Raw genomic sequence first — 21516 nt, 5'->3', positions numbered from 1 at the left:
GTTGCCCAGTGTAGTACCACCTTACCCCAGTCCTGAAGATACTTTCAGGCGCAAACTTTATTTGCTCACACTTGGATAAAGGATTAAATTAAATTTATTATAGTCTAACCAAGTGAAAAATAAACTTTCAACATATTGCTTTATTGTTTTTGTTAATCATGCCATACTCTTCAGTCCACCAACTTTGGAACTCTCTGCTTGATTGATAATTTTAGTTTTTTATTTTCACCAGCAATGTTAAGTAGAACTGTAACAAAATAATTCAAAACTTAAATCAAATGCATTTTTTATAGTTTCAAAAATTCAACATTTTATTATATGCCTAAATTAAATTACCTTTATAATTCACACTTATAGCAAAAACAAAACCGTGCACATATGCAACAATTATACACTTGCCACTGCTTATTTCTGTCTACTGGTGGATGCATGGCACAAAATGCATAATGAACACGCATGCGATTCGAGAAGGGAAGAGTCCGGGAATCCTAAGGATCAGCGGTTTTCAATTCTTTTTCTATAAGACGAGGGTCCGGTCCCAACAAACTTACTTGTAAATGTATTTCCTATTTTTTTAAAGTTCATACGTTAAACTAACATGAGTATTAATAATTAATTATGCATAATCATAAAGAGTATTAGTCCACTTATGTATATGGTGTGGCATATTGACAAATATAAAAGTTCGTTTAAATTAGTTATCAATCACTGGACTAATAAAATCTTGTAGCATATTGTAGTTTCCTCAGGCCAACATTAAATTAATTTGTGCTAATTTTCATTGACATATCCCATTCTGATCACCAAAAATTTATAATATTATTCAGTCTAAAATGCATTATTAAATTGATTTTAATGATGTTGGTTTGAAAAAAAAAGAACAGCAGCAAGAAAAATATTTATGCACTGAGCAGGGGAAGCAGCAGAAAGATGTCATCTTGTTGGCATCAAATTATATTTACTCGAATATAACTTGTCCTCGCATATAACTTTACATTAAAAAATTTTGCATATAGCTCACACACGAAAAATGTTTAAACATGTTCACGTCGAAGTGATAGTAACTCGCTCCCCACGGTTAACAACACTCTCTCTCCAACAGCCATTATACTGCAGATGCAAGAAAAACAAGTTTTTTTGTATCCCTGAATAAGGTACAGAGGCTTTTGCAGTCTGTGTAACATATTTCTCAACAAATAGTACAATTAGAGACAGCTGAAATAAAAATGGCACCTAACTAATGAATCACATGTCCCCTCTCACAGAAACTATGCTGTACAGACTCAAGCAAAACCATATTTTGCACCGGAAACACAGTATCTAACTAAAAACTATTCCAACTTTTCAATTACATGAAATAAGTGTTTGTTTTATTGCATTTGAAATTCTCGATGTCATCACGAATCACAAGGGCTAACATCAAATAAAATTCTATCTCAAATTGAAACATGCCGTATGATGCATGTGTGAGTTCGCCTGCCAGCTCAAATGCAAATAAGCAGCAATAAAATTCAACCAAGGGTTGAAACTTTGTATGAGTTGAGCCTGCTGGTAATGAGAAGTTCTGTTGGAACGATAAATACACCCCATCGTGAATGTGTTAAAATAAGAAATATATAGTGAATGTTGTTATGACAGTTTCAGATATTATGGAATTCGGTTGAAGAGAATTAGCATTTCAACTCAACAATTGTCATTTGCCTTTGTCTTTAGGTTGCACGATCTTTTGTTAATACTGCACCAATCTTATGCACATCTTCATAGCGGCTCTATCTCTACTGGCCTACCATTGCTGTCTGTTTCATGCTATGCTTTCATTTTTTCATTAGTCATTCGTGAAGGATTGTTCATTATGTATCTCAAGTCTTGTAAATTACTGGTAATTTTTGCTTGAAATAATGGGAAAGAAGATGATGCTGTTTGGGTTTCTGAAAATCCTTGCATATATCTCGCACCACAAATTTTTTTTAGCTTTAATTATTGGGGGAAAAAGTGAGAATTATATTTGAATAATATGGTATTTTCATGTAAAATTGTTGTTCAAATCTCAAAAAGATACACAATTAAGATCATCTAAGTCTATGCACCAACAATAAGTCATACTGACAAAGAAATTGAAGCCTTCTATCATGATGTATCCCATCTCTACAATAAAGGAAAACATCATTTCAGAATTGTAATGGGAGACTTTAATGCTTGAATTGGTATACAACATTCAAATGAAAGCTCAATGGGAAATTTTGGATACGGCATGAGAGACAACAGAGGAGCAAGGTTAATAGAATTTGCAGAAAAAAATAACCCTATATCATGAATTCCTTTTTCAAGAAAAAAACACATAGAAAGTGGACATGGAAAAGTCCAAATGGGAAAAAACTAGCGAAATTGACTTTATCCTCAGCAATAAGAAAAACATCTTTCAAGACTGCTCTGTTATAAACACCTTCAACATTGGAAGAGACCATCGTATGGTATGCAGTAAAATCCAAATAAATTGCCAAAAAGAAAGAAGAAAAATGTTTTGAAGATCAAAGCAAAACATAGATGTACACAAACTCAACATTAAAAAAGATATGTTCTAACATGAACTAAACAAGAGATTTAAACATCTTATTATAGACGACAATGCTGATCTATCAGAAAGTAATGACGTTATTACCCAAAACCTTTTACAGTGCTCACTTGAAATAGCTGGTACCACAGAACAGAAACAAGATAAAATTTCTGAAGAAACAAAGCAGCTTATGAAGAAACGAAGAGAAATGAAACAATCAATTAACCTAAAGAATAAAATTGAATACACTGAATTGTGCAAAACGATCAGAAAATGTATCACAGAAGAAATAAGAAAATTCAATTGTAAATTCATACAACAAACAATTGAAAACAACTGTAGTCTCAAAAAAAGCAAATAGCAACAAACAGATGGTTGCAGTCAAGATGGGACCATCACCAGAGATACATATGCTATAGCAAAAAGAGTTGAAAAATTTTATCAATATTATATCGAGACGATGAATTAAATGAAGAAGAAGACAACTATGAAACAGCTGAAGTACCACAGATTCTACCAGAAAAGGTTATGTGGAGCATCCACAGCTTGTAAAATGGGAAAGCTGCAGGTGGGTATGAAGTTATAGCTGAACAACTTGTAAAAACAGGTGGAGAAACAATCCACAAACTCTTAGCAAAACTGTTTACTTTATGCTTGAAGAAAAATTATGTACCAAGAACATGGAAGAAGGCTACCCTAATTCTGATGCATAAAAAAAAAAAGGTGAGGTAGAAGACTTGACGAACTATAGACCTATCAGTCTACTATCAGTGGTTTATAAAGTGTTTACAAAAGTCTTAGCTCATAGGCTTTGTGTGACTCTAGATCTAACACAACCAAAAGAACAGGCAGGCTTTCAAAGGAGCTTTAGTACAATGTGGACCATATTCAAGTTGTACAGCAGATTATTGAACAGTGTAATGAATATCAATTACCACTATGTCTTAGTTTTATTGCTAGTGAGAAAGCCTTTGATTCACTTAAAACTTGTACAATACTTAAAGCATTACGAAACCAATAAGTGGAGGGGCCATACATCAGGACCATCAAATCAGCATATACCAATGCCACAGCAGCAATTCATTTCAATGGAAACATCTCTACTGTGGAAATACAGAGAGGTATAAGACAGGGTGACACAATATCTCCAAAATTATTCACAACCTGCCTAGAAGAAATATTCAAACTTCTTGATTGGGAAGGGAAAGGTCTGAAGATAAATGGAAGATGTTTAAGCCATTTACGCTTTCCAGATGACATAGTTATCTTTAGGCCAGCTGTTTTGCTAGCAATTTGGAGTTCATGGATACGAGTCTGTAATTCATGTGCGGTTGAAGTATTAGTCAAAAGGCATCGTACGCCTATTAATTTCGTTTATGATATTTTGTTCCATTCATATCTGTTATCCTAAGTTATCTTCAATACCTATGTCCAACCAGAAATAATAAAAATCTATAATGAGGAAATTAATCAAGTAGATCATTACATATACTTAGGATAACAGATATGAATGGAACAAAATATCCTAGACGAAATTAAAAGATGTACGATTCTTGGGTCGAAAGCATTTGGAAAATTACATTCAATATTCAAAAGCCAACTATCATTATGCCTGAAGAAAAAAGTTTTTAACCAGTGTATTCTTCCTATACTGACATATGGCTGTGAAGCATGGACACTGAATGCAAAGGAAATTCAAAAATTAAGACAACACAATTTAGTATGGAAAGAAGTATGCTTGGTATCACAAGACTGGATCACAAAAGGAATATGTGGATAAGAAACCAATCCAAAGTCTCTGACATCATAGGAAGAGTGAAGCATCTGAAGTGGCAATGGGCTGGGCATATTGCTTGAAGACAAAATCAACGATGGACAAAAGAAGTCCTGGATTGGATTCCATCAGAGGGAAAACAACCACGACGGTGCCCTACATCATGGTGGAACTGATGATATCATCAGATTTGCAGGAGTGACATGGGAAACGAGAGCCATGGATAGATATTTTTAGAGTAATCTTGGAAAGGCCTTCATCCAACAGTGGATTGACAACAGCTGATAATGATGATGAAATATGGTATTATCACATACACATGCCAAATATTTATATATGCAAAGTATGTAATTTAATAAAAAAAAATGTATGAATCACTCAATTCTAAACACTAGTTCCAACACTAATTATTATTTTGAATTTAAAAATGCAGCACATTTAACGCAGCAATTACAGTTACTGAAAAAGTTAAACTTCTTTTACTACAACTGAGTTTTTGAAAATTTTAGCCTAGTTTGACATTTGTTGCTATCTTCTGTCCATTAGTTTATTAATTCTGGAATGAATTGAAGTGGTAGCCAAACGGAGACTGTCAGGCAGTTCCTTTGTTTCGTTATAAGCACAGTCATGACAGAAAATTCAGTTTCACAAAGATGTGTGGTGGAAAGCATTTTTGAAAATTATGGAGACAACTACCGTGTTTGAATAAAAACTTTAGTTTAATATAGCTAAAATCTACATTCGACGTTTCGACCTTTATGTCAAGGTCATCTTATGGAGCATACAACTATACACAGTAACAAGCTACACTACAATCAAACTGGTTCGTTAAAGACACTGACCAACCACTACAACAATTGTTGGCCTGACCTGTGGTGAACAAAAAAAAAAAAAAATATATATATATATATATATATATATATATATATATATATATATATATACATATTGAAAGAATTACTGACAATTCGGCCAAATATACCCTGGAAAAGAATAAAGAAAAACTCAAGACCAAATTCTACAGTTTGAAACAACAGCAAAATATGGCGGCCAATCACAGGAATCCATCCAATCAGAAGACTTCCTCCCCGATAAACACCAACAATGAACAACAAACAAGGGAGACAAGGAGCGACCAACCACCGGCAAGCAAGAACCATGTGATCAACCTGTCAAGCCACACCCTGAACAACACCGAACTTACGCTACTGAATAAAGGACTTAACTATGCAATAGCACCCAAAAAGGTAAACAAATTGGATTTTATCTACCACATTGAAAGAAGCATCAGGTCCCTACCTAACAATATTATAGCAGATAAGCTACGACTAGAAACTAGTAATGTCCTGAACACTAAGAAAACCACACAGAACAATCTCACAAAAACAGAATTAGCAGCAGTTAAGTCATTAAAAGCCAAACAAAACATAATAATAACAAAAGCAGATAAAGGCAATGCCACTGTTGTCCTTGACAGGGCAACATACGTACTTCAAATGAATCGACTAGTAGCCGATAACAACACATATAAAATGGTAAATTGTAACCCAACAAATAGGATTAAGGATAAAACAGAGAAACTACTCAAGTCCGTCACTTCCTGGCCACCAGACATGGTTAAAAAACTCAACCCCCCCCCGAATATATGGGTCCCGAAAATACACAAACAAAATGTGCCCCATCGACCAATCGTGGAAGGAATAGACAGTCCCAATTACCACTTAGCCAAAAAATTAGCGACAACACTCAAGGAGTTGGTAGGTCATTTCCGCCTCCTACATATAAAACACACAACACTTTATAAACAAAATTAAAAACATAACACTCGACAAAGACGACTTATTAGTCAGTTTCGACGTTTCTGCCCTTTTCACTAATGTCCCCATCAATGACACAATTCTCCTACTACTGAACAAATTTCCACGCGACATTACGGCCCTCTTTGCCCACATACTACAGTCCGGTTACTTTGTATGGCAAAACAAATTTTACCCACAAAAAGAAGGTGCATCCATGGGCTCACCACTATCCCCCCGAATCACTAACTTCTACATGGAAACCTTTGAGCAAAGGGCTCTTGATTCCTCCACGCTAAGACCGACAGTGGCTTAGATATGTTGACGACATGTTCGCGATCTGGCCACACGGGCAACATAAATACAAAAATGTTTTGGGAAAATTTTAGGGAATAGAGTAAATCAATATTAAAGATATATATCTGGTGGATTCTGTTCAGAACATGGACTTCTCATTACTAACAAATTCTAGCATAAAGATGTGCACAAATTTACATGAAGAAAAGACGCACGAAATAAGAAAAGTCTCATTGACTATATTATTGTTTGTTTTCGAGTCAGTTGAGGAGCTTCTAGATATGACATGAGCCTGTAGAATTGCTCTGGCAACCTGTTGAACTTTGATGGATTAGAGCTTTTCTATAGGGGTATTGTTCATTTTCTGTAGAGTAGCAGCAATTTCTGGACAAGAATAGATATGGGCAGGTGTTAGTTCGACTTCTGGATAGTTCTTGCATATTTCATAGCTTCTAGTACCATCCAGCTGAATTTTCATTCCTTTAAAATGTTCCATCTTAGTCTGGTGATGATTGTGGTTATTTCACCATTTTCATTAATTTTGCAGATTTCATGCTTCTTCTTGATAGTTTCTTTTAACAATCTTATTTTTGTGACAGAATTAGCATCAGTTAGTGGTAATGGGTGTAATTTTTGATCTGAGTATCTTGCTTCTTTGGCTAGTCTGTCTGCGCTCTTGTTGCCTTCAATATTTACATAGGCTAGTATCCATTGCAGTGTGCAGTTTGTTATTATTTTTAAAATTTAAAGTTGATAGATGTTCAAGAATTTCATGTGTGAGGTTTGTTTTTCCATTCTTTAATGCTTCAAGTGCAGATTTTGAGTCACTGTTGATGTTCTTCTTTCTGTAATGTTTATTACTGGATTAAAGAGAGTTGCTTGTGTGTTTTTTAATTCACAAGTGAAGTTTGAATTTTGCCAGCTGTGGATTTAATTTATGTTTCCTCACCTCCTAGTAGAATTATTAAAACCCCTGCTCCTCCTTGATTAAGTGCTTCATCAGATGATCCATCAGTGTAGGCGGATGACATGGTTTAGATTATTTAAGTGATGTATAGTGTCAAGTCCTTTTCTTTTATTTTCATGCTGTGAATCCTTTTTTGGAACAATGTTCTAGGAGTTTTAAGTTATTAATTGTTTTTTGGTGGTATAGTGGGAAATAATGGCTCTTTGCTTATTTTGATAGACAAGTGCTCTAAGTCAATCTGTTTTATAATTTCATGATCATATTGTAAAGTAGATGATCTCTTTAGTCTAGATTTTCCTGTCCAGGCATTGAAAGTCGTGAGTGAGATGTGATCTTGTTGTTGGCTCTTGATTCTGTTAGTGAATTTAACTGTGGAGAGTTTTTTCTAGTATGTGAAGTCCATACTCTTGTGGAACTTTTAAATTTGTGGATGAGAATGCACCTATAATAATTTTTGCTGCTCTTGATTGTACTCTGTCAAGTTTTTCTTTTGAGCTAGCAGAAGCTGGAGTCCAGATGAGGCATATTCCATAGCGGGTCGTACAAGTGCTGTATATGCAGTTTTGAGTGTTTTTGGTTTTGCACCCCACTTTGTTCCATAAAGCCTCTTGATGATATTTAGCATTTTAAGAGTTTTATTAGATATATTTGTAATGACCGTGCAGTTAGCCTAGTGGCTTTGCGCTTCGCAACCATATGCCTGGGGAAGGAGTGCCCCAGGTTCGATTCCCGTTGTAGACGTGAGGAATTTGAGGATCTTCCTCAGGCATAGCCAAGTTAGCCGGTCTTGGGCACGGTCAGTAGGTTTTTTTTTCCGCCAGTTTATCTGGCGTTTTTCATCCCGCAAGCAGGCAAACCGGCCCCGTGAACATACGCCTCTACAGTCAAAAAAATATATCATCCCCCCCAGCGGCAGACCAGGCGATGGGTCGGTTGGGAGTAGTACCAACAAAAAGTCGCATCTAAGTAACACGCTGACCCTGCATAGGAAGCGGGAATAACGCGTAGAAGAAGAAGAAGATTAGATATATTTGTAATATGAGAGTTGTAAATCTCAGTTCAGTATCTAGGGTTAGGCCTAAGTATTTCGGAGACTGTTTTTCCTATTTTGGTATTATATATTTTGATTTGGAGGTTATTATTATGTCTATGTTTTCTATCAGGAGAAGATATTCAATTTTGTTTTTTCTGGGTTTATCCGTAATTTAAATTCCTTTTCCTATCTTTCTAAGCCTTGTATTGATTTATTTAGGACTTTTTTCAGATTTTTGAGGATTACTGCTTGTGTGCCAGGTTGCTATATCATCTGCATGGCATTCTATTTTTGTATCATTTATGATGTGAGGATGAATATTGTTCATATAGATTAGAAATAGGAGTGGACTTAAAACAGAACCTTGTGGGACTCCAGCCAAATTTCGATACGTGTTGGAATAAATTCCATTAACTTTTACTTTTATTTTTCTTCCTTTCATGAAGTCTGAAATCCAAATTAATTCATTCCCCATTATTCCAGTATCGTATGCTATTTTTATTAACTTTTTGTCTCCATACATGATCGAAGGCAGCTGTAAGATCCAAGAAGATTGCTGTTGTCTTCTTTGGTGGTTTTTCTTGGAAGCCATCTATGACTGATTGGCGAAGGTAAAATAATTGATCTTCTGTGCGGTGATGAGACGTATGCAGTTTGGTAGAAGTTGTTCTTGTTATTTTCTAAGAGCCAGTTCATTAGTCTAGTATGTATTATTCTTTCATTTAGTTTATAGAGAGTACTAGTCAAAGCTATTGCTCTGTAACTTTTACAGTCTTTGGAATTTTGTTAGGTTTTAGTATGGGTATAATGACTTATGTTTTTCAGATTTTTGGCTGTTTAGCTGTATTCCAGGAATTGTTAAATATCTTCAGAATGCAGTTTTTGGTTTTCTCTCCCATGTTTTAATCATATGGCCAAAGATAAGATCAATTCTGGGTGATTTGTTGGGTCAATTTGACTAATTGCTGTTTCTAATTCTGTCATTGTGAGGTCCTGAGAAAATGTCTTCAGAAGGATCGGTCTGGATTGTATTAGCAGATGTTTTGCAATTTTCATGCACCTTTTGTCTTCTTTATTGTATTGCAGTTTTTTAATCATACGGGGGAATATGAAATTAGAGGATTTTTTCCTAGCATTGAATTAAAGTTTTACTAAGACTCTGCATGTTTACGTTCATGCAATTAATGTCACAATCATGTTTCTTTCAACTCGACAATAAATTGCATTTGGAGTTATTCCCACTGTCATATTTAATAACAAATTATTACAGTCGCTTTGAGGTTTTGTTAGTGCTAGTGTCGCTGCGGGGAAATTCAAAGTTACATCTCCGTGATAACGACTTGATGTCTACGAACGAGAACAAATTGTATTACACAAAGTTGTCCATGCCCTGACTGGCTTTGGCAGTGTAATGGTTGGTTGTAGCTGGAGCAATACATTACATGACTGTTATCATAATGTGCGTTATTGTGAGTGTTTCATCATTAGTTTTTTGTAATTAACGTTGTCAATCAATCTCGACACAATGAGCTTAAGTATAAAATATAAAATAGATTCGGAACATGGAGCATTTAACCCTTAGTGGACAAAGAAATATTTTTTTATGTTGTTTAAGGACAAAATAGTGTGCATTGTTTGCCAGGAATCTATCGATGTGCCGAGAGAGTACAATCTGAGACGTCATTTTGAATCGAAACATCCTAACCTTGGCAAGTTGGATGCAAGTGAAACACAAATAAAAGCAGCAAAGTTATTGAAAGTCCTTAGTGGTGAGCAACAAGCCTTTAAAAAAGTGACATCTGCAAATGAAGTTGCCACAAAGGTAAGCTTAAAAAACCACAAGAAATAGTTTGTGATGGCAAATCATTTACTGAGGGAGAGTTTATAAAAAAGTGTCTGAAAAAGATTCAAGGGTCCGAAGTGATCTGGCCCTTGGTCAGGTGGTCCAAGTTGGGTTTGGCCCTCAAAGACAATCAAGTTGTACAGGCCTGCTATAGAGTGATGTTTGGCTAGCATATTTGCCATCTGTTTGTTTGTTGCTGCTGTATTAATTCCTAAGGAGATTGTTTGAAGAGCAGTCAGTATCCGGAAGTTATTTAATATATGATGATATTCCAGTGTTGTGAATCTTTTCTTGGATCTAGTCTATTGTAGAATTCTTCCCACTTGTTTTTGCAATTTGAAATTTCATCTTCAATTTTTTGAGTTAATTCTATGTCTTTCTGTTTTCTTCTATATTATTTTGTTTTAACTGTTCATTGATAATATCTCTTTTGATGACCATAGCATTGATATTATGATCTTTCCAAAATGGAACACAATTATTTTTCCTCTGGGAATTGAATTTTTGCAGCTCTCTATGTTAATTAGTTTTAATAGTTGTTGATCTAGTTCTTTATTAGTGGGTTTGTGCCAGTACAATATAGTTGTGTGTATTTAGGCCAGTGTGCTTTTCTAAAGTTGTAAGATATCTTTTTCTGTGGTTTTTGGTCTAACTGCAATTTAATGGTTGTGATAATAGGTCTATGATGGCTGATTGCATTCTTCAGTATTTTCCACTGGGTAAGATTTGCAGTTTCATAATTTACTGCTGTGATATCTCATCCTGATTCTGTACATGTTGTTTATGGCAGATATGTATTTTGTTTGTTGTTTATGATCAGCAACTATGTCCTCTATTTGTGCTCCTTTCTGATCTAGTTGTGGGGAACCCCAAGTTGGGTTTTTGGTTTAGATCTCCTAAAAGGATCTTTGTATCTGACAATGTTTGACTTAGTTGCTTAAGTAGTTCTGTATTTATATCTGTGTTATCTGGGTTATATGCATTAACTATTGTAATAATGCATTTTGGTAGAAATATCTTAACTGCTTGAGCCTGTGTGTTACTTTTATTTATATTGCTGTATGTAGTTGATATGATTTCCTTATATTTAATGTGTTGGGTCCTTAAGAGTATAGCTAGACCTCTGCCAGAATGATCCAGTCTGTCTTTCCTTAGTGTTGAATGGCCTTTGATTTGAAGCTTCATATTTTGATTTAGTTTAATTTCTTGTGCTATGTGGATGTTATTTTTGTATAAAATGTTCTTAAGCTCTTCCATCTTTTTTTGAGTGCCATTGATATTAAGCTGAAGAATGTTGAGAATCCTTGTAGCATGTTTCTCATTGAGATCTCGGACTGCAGCTCTCAGTGCGTCGGCTACCCCTGGATGTAGTAATAGTATGTGTCAGATCAAAACAGACACTCTTCATGGAATTGGGTGTGCCGAAGCCCAGTTAGCTAGCAATTTTCAGGGTTCTCTGCAGGCTTTCACAACTACCATATCGACTCGGGGGGGGCCTCGAAGGCCCCCACTGTGCTTCATCCTGCAGAGCAATCCCCTGCTTCTTGCTGCTTCTGACTTGCATGTGGGCTAATGCCTTGGACGTGGGGTTAGACTTCTGCAAGGTGACCACAATGTCTTCTTTCTTATTCTCTCCATTTGAGAAAACCTGCTTCTCATGCCTTTGCTCACGCCATCCTTATACAGCTTCCTGGAATGACCTCTTGTTCTACTCCATCTCCCACCATTTTATGAAAAACCTCTCTTCAACATTAATCTGATAAGAACGCCGCCTTACCAACTTGTACGTTGCTATCATATCACCCCTGCTCCTCCTATCCACTAGTCTGTAAATTGCATCTTCTCAACTGTTCTTCATACTCAACATTCCAGTATTGCACAAGTTTTTAGTGAATCAAAGGTTTACTCATAATCAATAAAACCAAGACATAAAGGTAACTAATATTCATTACATTGTTCAATAATCTGCCTGTACAATTTGAATATGATCCATTGTACTAAAGCCACTTCGAAAGCCTGCCTGATTTCCTTCCATCTTGATTCATAAGTTACAAATGTTTTTACACTTTCTGAAATGATAACTCTTTTTCTCTATCCCATCCAGATGTGTAACAGGTTGCTAGCTGCTGTGGTGCTTGTTATGTATAGACAGTAGAGCTGTGGTGGTATGTGGAGGGCAGGTAATTATTTCAGGTGACTTTAACTATGGGAATATAGACTGGATGGTGGAAAGGACGCATGGGAGGAAGGAAATGGAATTTATGCAGTTACTAAGGAGTAATTACCTGATGCATCATGTGATGGAATGTACTAGGGATTTGAGAGTATGAGATCTAGTAATTGCATCAGAGAATTTATCCATAGTCAATATGACCACATTGCCACCAACAATTAGTGAAGGTGATCATATGATCTTGATCTGGAAGGTGACTGAATGTGTAGAATTTTCACTTAAGGGGGAGTATATATGGAATTACAAGGCTGATTGGCTATGACAAACTTAGGAGATTGCTTGGATCATTGCCATAGCACGTGAAACTTCAAGGGCTGGTTGTTGATAGTGCATGGGAAGTGGTAAAGGAGTGTTTGAGGGAAGTAATATCTGACTGTATACATAGGGTCTGGAGAATAAATCAAGTGTAAGTTAAATGGTTGAATACCATCATTAAGCTGGAACTACAAAAAATGAAAAATTTGTGGAGGGAATTCAAGAAGAAAGGTGACCAAGCACATGAGCAGTATAGTGCACAAGCCAGAAGGGTAACTAGTGTGGAAAGAAAGACAAAAGCAGAGTATGAAAGGAAATTAGCAGTACAGGCCAAAGATAATCCCAAAGTGTTCTTATGGTATGCTGCAAGAAAGAAAGATTGTTCATAATAGAATGAGTTTAATGAATGCATGGTAGAGAGGTAACTGAATCATGCAAAATAGTAGAATTACTAAGTGAGGACTTTGCAAGAGTTCCAGGACCTAAGAATTAAAGTTTCCCAAATATGGGAAGTTTAACACAACCATATTTATTAAGGTTAGGCTGGTTTTTCTATATGTGCCGATCACACATCTTTCCAATGTGTGATCAGCACATATAGAAAAACCAGCCGATCACACATTGGAAAGATGTGTGATCAGCACATATAGAAAAACCAATCACACATCTTTCCAATGGCACTCTGTCTTTCCCAGTTTACAGAAAATCCACCCACATAGGTAGGTAGATATATAAACTTTTCCATTCCCCCCCCTCAACAGTATAGTGTTATCAAACCCTTGTCAACAACACAGCCTCCAACCTTTGTTCTACCTAGGCTTCCCTTTCAACCAAACTCTTTATTCACCAGATCTTCCTGTCCTGTGCTTGCAATGCTAAAAACATTAACAAATTGGTTTTTCCTCCATTCTCACATCTCCTCTTGATAAACAGACTACAGCAATTCTATTACTATTCTCTATATTCAGGGCACCTCAGAAAAAATAGCCAGAACTCTAAAATAAAAATATAATCTCTGTACTGCTTTCAAACTTTATCTGAAGCTAACTATCTTTATCTGATCTCCTAAGGATCCACTCACTCCTCTCTCTTTTCCAGGTGTTTACAAGGTTCCTTTTGAACACCTGGAACAGAGAGGTTTGTTAATGCTAAATATGTTAATATTTTTAGCATTGTAAGCACTGGACAGAGCCTTCTTAGCTCAGTCGATATAGACAAAGCCTTTGGTCGGAAAGACCTGGGTTTGATTCCCATCAGTGATGATGATGTGAGGAACCTTTATCTGGTCTCTTTTGATGAAAGGTGAGTTAGCCATCCTCATATGGAGGTACGGGTTTTTTCCACCCGGAAACTCAGGTTTTTCGTCCCCCAGAACAAGCAAACTGGCCCAGTAAAAACACATTCAGATTACAGTTATTAATATAGCCCTTAGGAGATTCAGCAGAGGAGTGAGGAACTGGCTGCATTAATTCATCTTAAGCCTCTTATTAGAGAGGACTCAACCCATCCTAAGGGATGGATAGGAAAAATAGGATAGGATAGGAAACACTGGACAGGAAGTTCTGGTGAATAAAGCAGAGTTTAGCTGAAAGGGAAGTCAGAGGTTGGTGACTCTGTTGACAAGGGTTTGATAACACAAGGTTCCTTGTTCTTGCAAATTATATTATTATGGTCACACTGGAAGATCTCCCTAGAAGAACACAAGAAATACATCTGCCACCATAACTGTGGTCAGTCTGGTCTAGCTATGTTCTGGATACCTTGCACAGAATCAAATGTGAAAAAACTACTATTCTTCACTGCAACAAATATAAACTTGAAAGACATTTCTTAGAATCAGCAGCAAATTTGTTAAACCAGCTAATCTTGATAAATATGGTTGCTAAATTTATGGGAAGCTTTAATTCTTAAGCCTCCTGTCCAACATCTCAAGCTATTCAGCAGCACCCATAGAGAGCACCCCCTAATAAGACTTTATGCTTTTAATCTGATTTTTCTACTTATTGTTTTGTGTGTTTGTTTTTTGTCTGTGCATTTACAATTTTGAGTTTGTATCCCTGATGATGTCTCTGTGGTAGAGATGAAATAGGTTCTAATAAATTTGTATTTTATTGCTCCTCTGCGCTTTATTCATTCCATCCAACCTTATAATGGGTTTCATATATTATTTAGAAGATATAAATGCATTAGTGAGGGAAAAGGAAAAAGGATAATTATTTTGTTTTTTAATTTTTTTTAAAATTTAATTAATTATTTTTTTTTTTCAAATTAAATTCTCATATATTTGAATACATAAAATACCAAAAGACACATCTTGGTATGATTCATTCAGATTGCTGGAAAGCTTAATCTGAAGTTTCATGTGTGTATCAGAATGAAATACTTCATTGCATTGACCTTTAGATAAGAACATGGATGAATAAAAGGAAAAAATTTACTTTCTCTTGGGCTACTTAAGGAACATTTTTGATAGAGAAAGAGTAATTAATTTTGGTCTGGTCCATGACTGGATCAATTAAAGGATTTAAATGGTTCAGTTGGACAGTCCAGGATTTAAACAGACCAGTTTTGAAGTCCTTCTCAAAATTCACTATCAAAAAAATCTATAATCCAATCATTTTTGCATGTCATTGATTTTTTTTTTTTTTTTTTTTCCTGTTCACTTCATCTCCATACAGCTTTCAAGGTGACCTGTGTTCTTGAATATTTCTCACTTTCTCCTCTCCCCACCTCCCTTAACGGTGACTAAAAGCATAACTGTGGTTCTGGTGAAACAAACATTCTGAGATCAAATAGTGTTTATTTATAGTAAATTTATTGATTTGAAAAATATATATTTCTATATCCAGAGGTTCCCAAAATTTGGCATCAATCTCTCAATTATCCAACCTACAAATAATCACATCCTCAGTTTAAACAGGCTTTGAATGGATTAGCAAGTCGTCTGACTCTGAAACAGCTATGTATCGGTACTATCATTTAACCAGCAAAGTAATTTCTCAACACATTCTGAATATTGAAGGATTACTGTCTGAATTGCATTACTTCTTTTTCCTCTTAGCTACAATAAAGTAAGTCAAATGCACTATACTTTTGGCAGATATGGTTAGCTACTGAAATGGTTGTGAGATCAAATCTTACATATAAGACATAGATGTTTAAGCAGCCATTTTAGCAAACTAAAAATGGCTATTTGAGTTTATATGGCTTTCTTTTGGGATGGGGGGGGTCAAATTTTATTTGTTGAATATGGTTTAACTGCTTATTCATTCAGTTGTACAATCTAAATTCACCTTATATTATTGATTAATATTTTGATATTAATGAAAAATATAATCAATAAATTCATAAAAAGATGCATTGAAAACAGTAATGTTTTTATGTTTTAATTTTTAAAAGTTACTTATATACATTTATAATTGATTAATAATATTATGACTTGATTATAATAATAACTTGATTAATAATATTAATATGAAGAGCAAGGATTACTGAACTGCAACACGGAAAAATACAGCAAGGTGGCCAAAAACGTAGTCGTGGTTCTGGTGAAACATTCATGGAGATCAAGCAACGTTTATATATGGTAAATTTGTGGATTTGAAAAATATTATATATATATATATATACCAGAGGCTCCCAAAATGTTGTAGTATAGAGTGATCTCTCAATTATACTACTTACAAAATAACCACATCTTCAGTTTACCAGAAATTAATTTCTAAACACATTTTGATAATTGAAGGATCACTCTGTGTATAAAATACTGTATGAGATGTGGCTATTAAATAACAAGACAAGGTGCACTGTGAATCGTGTACTCATAGCAGTGGGATGCGCTTGTGCTGTGAATGAACTTGAAGGTTCTAGAAGCAGTTGAGATAAGCATTGTTCGCTCTCGCTCGTAGTTAGTCTGTAGGCAGTTATAAAAGAAACAGGTGTGAAGTCGCTTTGCTGGAATAATGTTTGACATTAATCTCGAGCATCACATTAATCTCCAATTCCTTGTGAAATTGAAGAAATCGCTGACTAAGTGTTTGAAACTGTTGCAGGAGATGATAATGTAATGTCATGTGCGTGAATGTTCGATTGGCACAAATGCTTTGCTGAAGATCGAGAAAATGTTGAAGATGACAAATGACTGGGTTGCATTGTCACAGCAGCAACTGAACAAAATGTTGCAAAAATTAATGAAATTGTCTGCAACAATTGCTGATTAAGCATTCAGATGATAGCAGACATGGTGCACATTGATAAGGAGACTGCATGACAAATTTTGCATGAGCAATTGAACATGAACAAAGTCTGCTCCAAAATGGTTCCAAAAAACTTGTGTCAGGAGCAGAAAGACTTCCGGAAACAAATTTGCACTGACATCATGATACAGCTGACAGCAGAGCCGGACTTGCAGGAGAAGATCATCACATGTGATGAGACGTGAATTTTCCAGCATTGATTGTCTCTTTGTTTCTGGATCGTACTGGAAAACTCCCACATCACCAAGAATGAAAAAAGCAAGAATGAGCAAGTCAGAGCTGAAGTTTTTTTTTGGTACCAATTACATGGTAATGGTTGGATGGATACCAGACAGTCAGACAGTTAACCAACATTATTACCTTGAGGTTCTGGCTAAGCTGAGAGAATGAGTGAGTGAGGAAGAAGAGACCTGATCTGTGGAAGAACAATGCTTGGATTCTCCATCAGGACAATGCTCCAGTCCACTGTGTGCTGTCTGTAACGCAGTATCTGGTGGATAAGAAGATCCCAGTGTTGGACCATCCATCTTACTCGCTGCACTTAGCTTCATGCGACTTTTACCTTTTTCCAACGTTGAAATCTGCATTGAAGGGCACCCATTTTCAGTTAGTGGATGAGGTAAAGGAGAAAATGGCAATGCTACTGAAGCAGATAACACCTGATTACTTGCAGCACTGCTTCCAACAGTGGAAAATTTGTATGCAACGGTGTATAGATAGAGGGGAGGAGTATGTTGAAGGGGATAACAATTAAGTTGTACAATTGTAATAATAAACCACGTTTTTGCAACCAGTCTCATTTAATAGCCACACCTCGTATATAATTTTTTGTATAAAGTTCTGGAATATATTATTTTTGTATATATATATATATCAGAGATTACTAAACTGTGAGGCATGCTCTTCTTAGAAGAGTGCAAAGTTTTTGGATTGACAGAAATTATAATTTTTTATGCGATTCCTTCTCATAAAAAGTTTACAACCTTCTCAGGAAACATTGTAAACATTTCCTGAGTGAGAGTTACATTATTAAAATGAGTAAGCAAAGGATATTTTCCTCTTTTTATTAATTTTATATAATTTACTTATTTATTTTCTACATAATCCAGAAACATTGTTCTGGAGAACAAACACTGAACTTTTTTTATTTCATTTCCCACTTAAAGACAATCACAAATATCAATGGCCACAGTTGAATTAAAACTGCAGCTTGTTGGTTAGAGAACAGATATGCTAACAATTATGGCAAGCAGTCTGGCATTATGGAAACGAGTTTACTCTCTCTAAAAATAAAGTAAGTTTCAACAAATGTTATATGTGAAAAATGGCATAAGAGTACTTACTTCATTTAATATTTTCCCTGAAACTATTGTGCAGTAAATGATTTTTATATATATATTACTTTCTTTCAAAATGTTTTATATACCTCAAGTATGGCTGCATCAATTTACCAAACATCTGGGAGGAAGTAATTTTAAAATTAATTAATACTTGTTAACTATCTCCTTATCCAAGAGTAGATGGTGCCAGTTAGGAATTTAGTTCCTTGTGTTGTCCATTATAATTTTTAAACTTGTCCCACTGTTGTTGCTGTTCGAATAATGTGACAAACTGTTCCTTGTGCTCTCTGAAATATCTTAAATAAACATTAATTATCATCATCAAATTCTTGACATGTATCCTCAACAGGTGTACAGGATATTATGATAGTACTACATAAAGAACTTACATCATTACTAACTTCCTATCAACTTCCTCCAAATCAATCTGTTATCAGTCAAGACTCCAACATTATCAGATCTATTTCTGTTTTCTGAGAAATTGATATAGCAATTTTACCATATCAATCCACCTATATCTTGGTCTTCTTCTGGATCTTTTTCCTGCCAACCTGACATAGAACACTTGTTTTGCTAATCTTTCCTCTTCCATTCTGTTTAAGTGACCATACCACCTGAGAATAGCTCTGCTAACACATTCCTGGATGCTAAAAATGTCAATTTCTTTTCTAATCCTCATTCTTAATATGATATTGCCATTGATGTCATCTATTCACACACCTAAACTTTCTCCGGATTCTCATATCTGTGGTCTCTAGTCTTTGCACAACTGTTTTATTTCTAACCCAACTCTCAGATCCATAAGTTAAAATTGGTTTGAACACTGTCTTGTATGCAGCTTATTTAGTGTTTTGACAAATTTCTCTCTTTGTAGGCATAGGTTTCTGTGGTTTAGCAGTTCAAAAGAAAGATTCTGGTATTGCGACCACATGTTTATTAAAATAAATAAAATTTTAATAAATAAATAAAATAAATAAATAAAGTTTAAATTTCTCTTATTTCACATATAAATTTATTCACTTGACTTCCTGCCATACTGACTTTGTTGATTCTGTTGTCTATTTCCATATTTAATTTGCCATCTTCACTAAAAATCATGCCTAAGTAGCTGAAATGTTTTACTTGTTCTATACGTTCAACATTCATGATGCAGTTGATATTTTCATTGTCTTTGTCTTGTTATTGCTGATTTTCATACCAAATTTATTACAACATTTATTCAATTTAGTCAGGGGCTCTTGCCAACATGTACTGGATTTATTTAAAAGTATGATATCATCTTCATAAAGTAAAGAACTGAAATTAACATCTCCTAATTTGAAATCAGGTTTAATACCACTTTCCTTCATAATGCAATCCATATAGATTATGAATAAAAGAGGGGATAATGTACATTCTTGTCTGACACCAGATTTAATTTCAAACCATCTTCCTGTACTTCTTTCATTTCTAACTGCTGACATATAACTCAAATAAAGACTATGTATTGTTTGTTATGATGTCTCATCGACACCATATACTGTAGTGTTTTGAATCGCTTTTCTCTTGGCTCTTGTCATAGGCATTTTTGCAGGTCTGTATCTCAGTAACAGTAGCTTTTTTAAGTAAAACCTGATCCTTAAACCTTCTATTTGCCTGAATCCAGCTTGTTTTTCACGATGCTTCCCTTCTGCAATCCTTCTTAACCATTTCTCTTATGCAACCATCTCATTTATGCAAGTATACTTGCATAAATCTTTCCAGGAACACTCAGTAGGGAAATACCTTTGTAATTCTCACATTCAGTTTCATTTCCTTTTTTGTATGCAGGTACTATGAGAGTTCTACTCGAATCATCTAGAATTCATCCCTCTGTCCAGACCTTCCGAACTGTGCAGTGTAGCCACTGCAAGACTTTTATACCTCCATAATTGAGCATTTCTGGTCGAATATCATCTACTCCTGCTGTCTTTCCACATTTCAGGCTTTTGATGGCTTTTTCTACTTCAAGTATGGATATGTATTCTTGATGGCATGCCTGTTAAGTGTTTTTTACCACTGTGCTGTCATCGCTTGTGTCATTTAGCAATTTTTCAAAATAATTGCTCCATACATCAAGGATATCTTGTTCTCCAGTTTTCATGTTACCTTTATCATCTTTGATTCCTTTTACAGCACTCTTTCCTCAATTTCTGAACTTTTTCAGCAGTCTCCAGAATATTTTGCCACCTGCTTGATATTTATTTTCTATGTTCTTATCAAAGTCTTCCCATGACTTTTGTTTAGCTAGTTTTACACAGTGTTTAGCTTTCTTACATTTGTCTCTGTATTCTCTAAGAGCACAAGCTGACTTATTTGCCAGGAATTTTTGGTATGCTTTCTTCTTTTCCTTCATTGCCTCTTTAACTTTCTGTGTTCACCATGGAGTTTTCATTTTTCTGTCCTTGCAGACAACCTCACCACATGCCTCTCTGGCTGAATCAATCAATTTTTCTTCAGGGCTTGCCACTGAATCTCCAAGATTTGGTTTCTGTTCTCAAACTCTTTCATTTTTTCTTGAATAATGTTTGTGTATTTTAGTCTACGGTTCACATCTGAGTGCTACTCAACTTTTATCCACTTTAAAACTTTCTTACATGTTCTTCTTTTCAATATGAAATTCAATTTTATCCTGCTCAATACTAATTGGTGATCACTTCCAATTTCAAATCCTCTGTACACTCTAGTGTCCTGCACCAGTGAGAAAACATATCAAAAATAACATAGTCAATGAGACTTTCTTATTCCTTGCATCTTCTCTCCATCTGAATTTATTAACATTTTTATGTTGGAGCCTTGTGTTAGTAATAACCATTCCATGTCCTGAGCAGAAATCCAACAGGTATTTACCATTATTATTAGCTTTGCTCTTTTCTCCAAATTTTCCTAAAATATTTTTGTATGTCTGATAATCATTTCCTATTCTGCTATTTAGACCCCAATAAGGACCAACTTTTCCTTTTTCTTTGTGTCAGTTGCTTTCTGTAAATCCTCAAAAAATTCCTCAATTTCTACCTTATTAGAACCTTCTGTGGGACCATAGGCACAAATAAGTCTCATTGTCCATTTCCCCATTCTGATATTTGTCCCCATCTTCAGATTAGCCTCATATTCAGTGTTGAACACTATTGGTACTCTTTGTTTTCCCTG

The 21516-nt window shown here is 35.2% G+C and overlaps 1 protein-coding gene across 1 annotated transcript in view; it reads left to right on the top strand.

Annotated features, from left to right (window-relative positions):
- Positions 1 to 21516, top strand: part of LOC150092567 (GTP-binding protein 6) — a 203553-nt gene that overhangs the window by 86866 nt on the left and 95171 nt on the right. Inside the window, exon 4 of the mRNA XM_090414235.1 lies at positions 16233 to 16338. Coding sequence (XP_090270361.1) covers positions 16233 to 16338 — 106 coding nt within the window. The remainder of the gene's footprint in view (positions 1 to 16232; positions 16339 to 21516) is intronic.

This window comes from Typopeltis vanoorti, chromosome 25, assembly GCF_054136105.1.
Source record: "Typopeltis vanoorti isolate ZY-2024b chromosome 25, IOZ_Tvanoo_1.0, whole genome shotgun sequence".
Lineage (NCBI taxonomy): Eukaryota > Metazoa > Arthropoda > Arachnida > Uropygi > Thelyphonidae > Typopeltis > Typopeltis vanoorti.
Note: the sequence above shows the minus strand (reverse complement) of the source record. Positions and strands in the feature narration are given on the sequence as shown.